General features: G+C 49.4%; 1 protein-coding gene across 1 annotated transcript; it reads left to right on the top strand.

Annotated features, from left to right (window-relative positions):
- The first annotated feature begins 231 nt into the window (after positions 1-231).
- On the top strand, positions 232-9,455 carry LOC131913730 (DNA (cytosine-5)-methyltransferase 1-like). Its single transcript, XM_059266522.1, is given in 4 exon segments — positions 232-243; positions 336-545; positions 547-5,077; positions 9,376-9,455. Coding segments are annotated over 4 exon segments (4,833 nt in total).
- The last annotated feature ends 649 nt before the right edge of the window (positions 9,456-10,104 follow it).

The following is a 10,104-nucleotide window of genomic DNA, read 5'->3' as shown; positions in this document are numbered from 1 at the left end:
GTCAGTGTAGGACTGAGGGATGTGATTTATGAAGTGAAGAAAGCTCATAGTACAGGAAAGATACATTTAGATTTTTAAAGTCTAACATCTAGGGCTGGAGACATGAGTCAATGGTAAAGAGCACTTGTTGCTTGGGCAGAGGACTTAGGTTCAATTCCCAGCACCGCCTCTGTGCCACGTACTTTCAATGATTGGAGCATCTGCTGGGGTTGAATGACGATCATTTGAGACATGAACCAGCAGGTGGAAGCCCTCTAGTTTGATGGCCAGGGCGGAGCCAGCCCTTATATCTACACCCCAGGGCTCTCACCCTCAGATTACTTTTTGCGCCTCAGAACCAGTCACTGCTGCATGCTTTTACATCTTCCAGAAGGCTCAAAGACTTGCAAAGAGGTGGCTTAACAGACAAGGAGTGTGGGAAAGAGAAATTGAACCTGTTGCATGAATTCCTGCAAACAGAAATAAAGAGCCAGTTGTGTGACTTGGAAACATAATTACATAAAGAGGAACTACCTGAGGAGGACTACCTGGCTAAAGTGAAATCTTTTTTTAAATAAAGACTTGTCCTTGGAGAACGGAACACTCTCTCTCACCTGAAAGGCCAACAGTTGTCCAGCCAACGGAAGCCAGCCAAGCCGGAGAGCAGAAATGGCAGACTCGAAAGAACCCTCTAAACTCAGGCTGAGGAGAAGCAAGTCGGACGGTGAGACCAGTTCTGAAGCTTCATCTAGCTCCATGGCTGCGACGAGAACCCCCAGGCAGGCCAGCATCACATCTCATTTCGGGAAGGGCCCCACTAAACGGAAACCCAAGGAAGAATCGGAAGAGAGAATCTCAGATGAGTCTGTTGCAGGGAAGGACCAGGATAAGAGACGCAGAGTTGCAGGCGCAGTGTGTGGTCCTGGAGTTTCTGTAGTGGAACCGGAAAATGTAACACCAGGAACTCAGCTGGGTCAGGAAGAACGAGGTGAACAGGAACTTGACAGGAGACTTCTAGGTCAAACCAGAGAACTAACATTGAGGCAGAGATCAAGGGAGGAGCCAGGCAGAGAAGCAAGTCTAGGAACCCCCAAGGAAATGGACGTTGATGAAGAAGCAAAGGATAAAAGAAGACTCAGGCCCAGAAGTCAATCCACAAATCTGGCCACCAAACGGAGACCCAAGGAAGAGTTGGAGGATTTGACTCCAGAGACTCCTGAGGACAGAGACGAAGAGGAATGGGAGGAGAAGAGACGAAAGACGACATCCAGAGAACCAGCGGAGAAAAGGGCTGCTCGAACCAAATCAATCATGAACCCAAAGAGAGACCTGTCCCGGTGCCCCCAGTGTGGCCAGTGCATGGATGACCCTGATCTGAAGTACCAGCAGCACCCTTTGAATGCTGTGGATGAATTCCAAATGTTGGTCTGTGAGCAGCTGTCCATCGTTGATTCCAACTCATCTGGAGAACCCATCGATTCCTCTCCCCTGCGCAAGATGACTTCCTTCAGTGTATATTGCAGTCGAGGTCACCTGTGCCCTATCGATACTGGTCTTATTGAGAAGGACATTAAACTCTACTTCTCTGGTTGTGCCAAAGCAATTGATGATGATGATCCATCTGTGGAAGGTACGTGGAATAGTCCACATGGTGTTAATTGCACAAACCTTGGGCCAATCAATGAGTGGTGGATCACTGGCTTTGATGAAGATGAAAAGGCCGTCATTGGCTTTACCACATTTTATGCAGAGTACATTCTGATGGAACCCAGCCCGGACTATGCACCAATATTTGCGCCGGTACTGGAGAAGGTTAACCTCAGCAAGACTGTGATTGAGTTCCTGCAACACAATCCTCACGCTGTCTATGAAGACCTAATAAATAAGATCGAGACCACTGTCCCTCCTGCTGCCACCGACTTGAACCAGTTCACGGAGGACTCCCTCCTGTACCACTCCCAGTTTGTGGTGAACCAGGTAGAGAGTTACGATGATGCCAGAGACAGTGACGAGGCAGCCATCTTATTGAGTCCCTGCATGAGAGCCCTGATCCAGTTGGCCAAGGTCACCCTGGGACAGAGGCAAGGGGAGAGACGCCTCAAATGGTCTCAGAAGAAGCGCAAAGAGCCCACGAAAGCCACCACCACCAAGTTGGTCTACCAGATCTTTGAAAGTTTCTTCCCAGAGGAGATTGAGAAGGATGACAAGGACAAAAAGGAAAATGCCTTTAAGCGCCGCCCGTGTGGCATCTGTGAGGTCTGTCAGCAGCCTGAGTGTGGGAAGTGCAAGGCCTGCAAGTTTCGTGGCACTGGTGGGAGCAAACAGACTTGCCTCAAGAGGAGGTGTCCCAACTTGGCTGTGCAGGAGGCAGATGATGACGAGGAAGGTGATGATTACATCCCAGAGGTGCCATCACCCAAGAAGATGGACCAAGGGAAGAAGAAGAAGCAGAACAAGGACCATATCTCCTGGCTAGGGGAGCCAGTGAAGACTGAAGAGAAGAGAACTTACTATCAGAAGGTGCACATCGATGGAGAGACACTGGAGGTGGGGGACTGCATCTCTGTCCTTCCAGAGGATTCTTCCATGCCACCGTATCTAGCCAGGGTCACGGCACTGTGGGAAGACAAGGACGGGCAGATGTTCCATGCACACTGGTTCTGTGTTGGGACAGACACCATCCTTGGAGGCACCTCCGACCCCCTGGAGCTGTTCCTGGAGGACCACTGTGAAAACATGGAGCTTTCCTACATCCACAGCAAGGTCAAGGTCGTCTACAGAGCGCCCTCAGAAAACTGGGCCATGGAGGGAGGCATGGATCCTGAGACCATGCCGCCAGAGGCTAAGGATGATGGAAAGACCTATTTCTACCAGTTCTGGTACAACAAGAAACACGCAAGATTTGAATCCCCTCCCAAGACCCAGCCGACAGAGGAGAACAAACATAAGTTCTGTCTCTCTTGTATCCGACTGGGTGAGCTGAGACATAAAGAAATGCCTAAGGTCCTAGAGCAACTTGATGAGGTGGGTGGCCGGATCTACTGCAGTTCTATCACCAAGAATGGTGTTGTCTACCGAGTAGGCGACAGTGTGTACCTGCCTCCTGAGGCCTTTACCTTCAATATCAAGCGAGCTATCCCCTTGAAACACTCAAAGAAGGAGTTTGTGGATGAGAACCTGTACCCTGAGCATTACCGCAAGAAGTGTTTGGAGTACATCAAAGAAAGCAACCTGGATGCTCCTGAGCCCTATCGCATCGGTCGGATACAAGCAATTCATTGTGGCAAGGAGAATGGCAAGGTTAATGAGGCAGACATCAAGATCAAGGTCAACAAGTTCTACAGGCCTGAGAACACCCACAAATCCACCCTAGCAACCTACCATTTAGACATCAACCTGCTGTACTGGAGTGACGAGGAAGCTGTGGTGGACTTCAGGGACGTGCAAGGCCGCTGCACTGTGGAGTACGGGGAAGACATGCGTGAGAGCACCCAGGATTACTCACAGGGGGGCCCTGACCGCTTCTACTTCCTTGAGGCCTACGATGCAAAGAGCAAAAGCTTCAAAGACCCTCCAGACCACACCCGCAACCCTGGGAACAAAGGGAAAGGGAAGGGAAAAGGGAAAGGGGAGGCACAGTGTCACGTGTCAGAGCCCAGAGAGCCTGAGACAACCATCCAATTGCCTAAGCTGCGGACCCTGGATGTGTTTTCTGGCTGTGGAGGGTTATCAGAAGGATTACACCAAGCAGGCATCTCAGAGACACTGTGGGCCATTGACTCAACGGACGCGGAAGCCCAGGCATTTCGGCTGAACAATCCTGGCTCCACCGTGTTCACAGAGGACTGCAATGTGCTGCTTAAGCAGATCATGGCTGGCGAGAAGACCAACTCCCTGGGCCAGAAGTTCCCCCAGAAGGGCGATGTGGAGATGCTGTGTGGTGGACCACCCTGCCAGGGTTTCAGCGGCATGAACCGTTTCACCTCCAATTGTTACTCCAAGTTCAAAAACTCGCTAGTGGTCTCCTTCCTCAGCTACTGTGACTACTACAGGCCGCGTTTCTTCCTTTTGGAGAATGTCAGGAACTTCGTGTCCTTCAAGGACTCCATGGTGCTAAAGCTCACACTGCGCTGCCTCGTCCGCATGGGCTACCAATGCACCTTTGGTGTGCTGCAGGCTGGACAGTATGGTGTGGCCCAGAAACGGAAGCGGGCCATCATTTTGGCTGCAGCCCCAGGAGAGAAGCTGCCTCTGTTTCCAGAGCCTCTGCATGCGTTTGAATCCCGTGCCTGCCAGCTGAGCGCTATAGTGGATAAGCAGAAGTATGTTAGCAACATTACCAGGCTGACTTCAGCCCCCTTCCGACCCATCACGGTGCGGGATACCATGTCTGACCTCCCTGAGATCCAAAATGGAGCATCGGCACCTGAGATCTCCTACAAAGGAGAGCCACAGTCCTGGTTCCAGAGGCAGGTGCGGGGCTCACACTACCAGCCCATCCTCAGGGACCATATCTGCAAGAATATGAGACCATTGGCGGTTGCCCGCATGCGGAACATTCCACTGTTCCCAGGATCAGATTGGCGTGACCTGCCCAATATAGTCGTGCAGCTGCCAAATGGCATTAGGACCAAGAAGCTGCGCTACAAGTACCATGACACGAAGAACGGCTACAGCAGCACTGGCGCCAAGCGTGGGGTCTGTTCCTGTGTAATACCTGGTAAGGAATGCAACCCCACAGCCAGGCAGTTCAACACCCTCATCCCCTGGTGTCTGCCGCACACTGGGAACCGGCAAAACCACTGGGCCGGCCTCTACGGGCGCCTGGAGTGGGATGGCTTCTTCGGCACCACTATCACCAACCCTGAGCCCATGGCGAAGCAGGGCCGTGTGCTCCACCCAGAGCAGCACCGGGTGGTGAGCGTGCGGGAGTGTGCCCGCTCCCAGGGCTTTCCGGACACCTACCGGTTCTTCGGCAAAATCTTGGCCAGACACCGGCAGGTGGGTAACGCTGTGCCACCACCGCTGGCCAAAGCCATTGGCCTGGAGATCAAGCTCTGTATGTTGGCCAAAGCTCAGGAGATTGCCGCTGCTTCAGGTAAATGAGACTGTGTCGATGGACTAGCTCTGCTCTCTCCCAGAGCCCCAGGCGCACAGAGACTGTGTTTTTAACCGGTTGAGCCCCATCATTTGAAATGTTGTGCAGTGTCTGTGGCCATGGTTGACGCTAAGCTGTTTGTGTGAGGTTTGCTTTGTGACCGAGCCGTACAGTACTTTGTGCAATTTGAATCTTAAAAGTTTTTTGCTTTTAATCCTGTATTTTATCAGATCCGCCACTGTGCAGGTGGCAAGCAAGATTTTATGTAGTTTTTATATGTTGTAATATTTCTTCAAATAAAGCGCTTTTATAAAGCACACACACAAAAAGACCCAAAATGCATAGTAGCAAGTATCAAATATTTCTCATTAAAAACAGCCAGTCGGGGGCTGGGGAGGTGGCTCCATGGGTAAAGTACAGTCTGTGTAAGTGTGAAGACCGGGCTTTGAATCTCCAGAATGCAAGTGAAAGCCTGGAATGGGGACGAATATTGGAAATCCCAATGCTTCAAAGGTGAGATGGGAGGTGGAGCTGGGAGACTCTCCAGGAGCTGACGAGGGACAGACAAAGGAACAACAACTAGAGACCCTGTCTCAAACAAGGTGCAAGGCAGGGACCAAAACCTGATGTGGTCTTCTGACTTACACATATGGTCAGTGCACTCTCCTGAATATGCATACACATATGTGCGTGGACATATCACACACATGCACACAGAGACCTATCACATAGACCTGTGTGTGTGTGTGTGTGTGTGTGTGTGTGTGTGTGTGTGTGAGAGAGAGAGAGAGAGAGAGAGAGAGAGAGAGAGACTTTGTCGGGTGCTCAGCTGGAAAGGGAGATAGTCACTCAGAGGCTTTGTAACACAAACAATAGGTCTAGCCTATATTGTTTGCTTCCAGGGTCTATGGAAGAGTCTACCAACCAGCTGAGGATTCTACTCTGAGGGATATTCAATGAATCTAAGCACACTGAGTTCTTCAGTCTGCTCACTTTATTCTTCTAAGTCAATTTTACCTACATAGTTTCTTTTCTGCTCTCTTACTTAGCTCCTCTCGGCCCCTCCTGCTCTCAGTCCCTTCTGCTGTTCTCTCATCTCTACCTAGTTCTTTCCATCTCCATCCTCATCTTTGTTCTCCATCCATTCTCCCAGTGCTCTCAGAGAACCAGTGTATATACCTACACAGTAATTCTGTGGCAAAGCAATGCAAGGTTTGAAGCTTTCAGGGTCACAGAGGTGATAAGGATCCACACATACAATTAATTGTCAGCTTCCAATTACAACCCCAAAGGGGAGTGGCTAAAGGAGAGTTCTCTGGTAGGGTCAGCTAAAGGCTAAGATCAATTAGGGAATTTATGTGCTCAAACTCTAGAATTGGCGAGGTAGAACGTGAGGGGCCAATAAGTCACAAAGTAAACTGTCTTCGGTGCCACTTTTCCCGCTCGTCCCGGCTGCAGCTGCTTTCTGATAGGGAGGGGGACACATGCTAGGTGGCTACGCAACCTATGTCAGAGCATGTAGTATTTGGTTAGTAAAAGCACTTTCACTCAGAGTAATTGCTGAGGAGAAAATCTAGGAATAGCACCTGGCTGAGGAGGAATAAAAAATTGGCACAAGAAAGAAGCTTGGCACCTATCAACTGCCTGGCCTAGAGGCAATCTCCTTGGGTCAGTGGGAAGTAACTGCTTTAACTCAGTAACTAGAAAATGCCTAAAACACCATCCCAGGAATGTGAGCAGTAAATCTCTTCAGTTAGGGTCTTGTGTAAATAACCTGGGGTGAAGGTAAGGGGTTGAGGATTTAATTCTTAGTGGTTCTTTTCTCTATCTGTGGGTGAGATGAGCTAACATTTGTGTATGTGCAGTTTTGTCCTTGGAAAAAGGTATCTTTGCTGAAATACTTTTGTCTGGAGAATGGCCCTGGCCAGATATGTTAATGAAAAATAAACACAGCTGGGGACAGTTTTCCAATTACCCCAAATGTATAGGGAAAGTTGTGCCCAAGACTGAGATGCAGTCATGAGATTACATGTACACACAACATGGAGATGCATGGTAAATGGGGAGAATCATAGCTGTTATTGCACAAGAAGTTTACAACAAGAAACAGCCAGTTCATTCAAAAGGCAGTAATTCCATAACGCCTTGCATGATGGTTTCCTCTAACAGAACCCTTCCTTAGTTCTGATAGGTTGACCTTCTGAACACTGGTTGTCACTGCTGTATGCTCTTGTGGACTTTCGCTACCAGCGGCTCTCAATAGCTTTGAACGTTTTAACCCACACAGCAACACAAAGACACAAGTATGTTACTGTTATCCCTGTCTGTCAGAGGGAAGCAGAGATTTGAGAAGTTGAAGCCCCCCTGGCCAGTTGCATGCATGCACTCTAAGTTTAGGGCCACAAGGAGCAAAGGAGAGAAGTGACACTACTCAAAACTAGCAAAAGAGGGGGCGTCTGCTGGTGAGTCTTCGCTGCTGAAGGACTGTCTTTAGGGGGGGTGAAGGCACAGGCAGGGCAGGATGGCTTTCATGCTTGGAGCACGGTACTGGATATCCTACCCTGTGGGAGCCCATTTTCAGGTTCCTCATGGCTTTACCCAGCAGGTCCGCATAGAGGATGATTAGGACCACAGGCCTGAGTGCAGGAGTCTGAGATGGTCTGCACTTGGCTGTGGTGGGGGAGGAGGTCTTTTGCTCCACCCCTTGGGGTCTCTATAAATACCCTGGGGCAGAGACAGTCAGGGCCCATTGGAATGGGTTCCAGGCCCTCTCGAGGCTATCCTGTATTTTTCTGTTTATCTCCACAATCTAAATTCTTCTATCTAATATTTTCTGCTGCTCGAACTCAAGAAAACTCTGGGGAACTGTGGGGTTGGTGGGTAAATGCCCAGCACTATCCTCAAGCTTCATGGAGGCTGTCCTGTCCACATGGGGCAAGCTTGCTGTGAGATGGCACCCTGAGGTTAGAGACAAGGCAGATGACCATGACTTCAAGGGTTTAATCTCAGTGCAGGCTCAAACTCTCCTTCCTGCCGGAGATGGAGTTGCCTGATTCCCTGTGGGAATTAAATTCTGTTTGCAGTCAAACCAATTTGAATTAATTTAGCAAGTGTCAATTTTTCCCTCTGAACTGTGTAGAATGCAATTCTAAAATTAGACCGACTAGTGCAGCCTCTCATGGGCTTTTTTCAGTCCTTGCAGATGGAGATAATGTTTCCTGCAGAGATTCTGTGTGGTGCAAAACAGCCCTTCCAAAACACAGTCAAGTTCACCCTGGGGACTTTTCTACAGGGAGAACCATCTTGGCGTGGTTCACATGGACCACTGGCCTCCTTTTCTCCCACCCTGGCTTTCTCACATCCTGCAGGGCTGCTGGTGGACATTGGCTGTGCTTGTTCTTAAGAACTGTTAGGCATTTCTACTCCCTGGCCTCCTGAAAAGCAGGCTGGAGTAAAGAGCAGCATTTGGATATCCCAAAGTTGGCCCTCTGAGAGCATTTCTGAGGCAGGCGGGTGATTGCTCAGGATGTGCGGTGAGAGGCATCAGCCAGGACTCCTCAAGACAACCATGGAGGGAAGTAGACTTAGTCCAAGGACACATGAGATGAGCTGTTCAAACACATGATGACTCAGCATTCACAGAGAACACTGGAGACAGAGGTCCGGCATGTGAACATAGAGGTAAAGTCCCTGAGTCTAGGGGTGTGTGTCATCAGTATTTTTATGGTCCTTGAAAACAAGGGCACATGGACATCAGGGCCTTCCTGTCCTCCACATGACCCCTTCCTGTCCTGCTCCACCGTCTTAGCCATATCCCATCCTCCTTTCTTCCTTTAGCCACGTCCCTAACTAATTGCTCTTCTGCTCACCCCCCCTCCTTTTTTTGCTGGTATTCGTTCGCTAAGAATTGGCACCAAAATTGTCATTCTGGATTATTTTACTCAAGCGAAATACTGGTTTGTTCCAAGTAACAAGCTATTTCCCCTTCGTATTTCCTCTTTACAGTTGACAGCAAGGCTAAGGTGTAGATGTGGAGAACATACTGACCCCCTCTTCTTAGCACAAACTTCACTCCCAGGGAGACTCAAGCTGGCATCACAACCTCCTCAGACCTCTTAGAAGCCACCCTCTTCCCTTTTGGCTCACGACTAATCAGACAACGTAGTTCCCAAAGGAGGCTCTAATTAGAACTGGTTCTCCTCTTGAAGGACCCCCCCCCCCCAGTCTGCAACCTCTGTGACCACTGAAGTCCAAGCCTTCAAGGTCATCCTGCAGCACTCTGATTCCTCTTGTTTTAGGCTTCAGAATATTCCTCTTTGTCTCAGATCTTCATGTCAATGACATCGGGGTCATTCTCAAGCGTGTCTTGGGCCTGTGAAGCAGTATCTCTCGGCAGGAGTGCACAATCTCTCTCCAAACTCTTCCCTCCAAACTCAGTGGTCCCGAGCTGCTGCCAGCTCCAGCAGAGATGTGGACACACCTCCTAACGTCTGCTGCTCACTCTTCACGCTTGAGTGTTTAATCAGTATCTCATCTGCCTGTTTGTTCCTTTTTCGGACACTGTTCGTTGGTCTCTGCTTCCCCAGTTTGCTATTCCCCTCTTAGCCACTTGTGGTTGACTCCTTCCCTAACCTTTAGATGTCAGAGGATTCACGGGCATTTCCCTCCTACACCTGTTTCCTCCTACACAACCTTACTTAGTTCTACAGCTTTAAAGGTCGCATATATGCAGACAACCAACCAACCAACCAACCAACCAACCAACCAACCAACCAACCAAACAAACAAACAAACAAAAAACTCAGGTTTTACTTCCTCAACTTAGGAGATGCCTTGGAACTCAAAATCCATCTAACTGCCCATTCTATATGGCTACTTGATTGCTAATGGGAATTCCATTCCCAGCTTTAATAAGCTGTGGTTGGCCAATGTACAAGGTGCTCCTTTTGCACATACATGTGCCATCAAATAATTTGCTCATGCAGATTAACTCTGATGGGGACCTTGATTATCACACATCTTTCCCC

Source organism: Peromyscus eremicus, chromosome 6 (genome assembly GCF_949786415.1).
Source record: "Peromyscus eremicus chromosome 6, PerEre_H2_v1, whole genome shotgun sequence".
Classification (NCBI taxonomy): Eukaryota; Metazoa; Chordata; class Mammalia; order Rodentia; family Cricetidae; genus Peromyscus; species Peromyscus eremicus.
The sequence above is the reverse complement of the archived record's forward strand: the minus strand, read 5'-3'. Positions and strand labels throughout refer to the sequence as shown.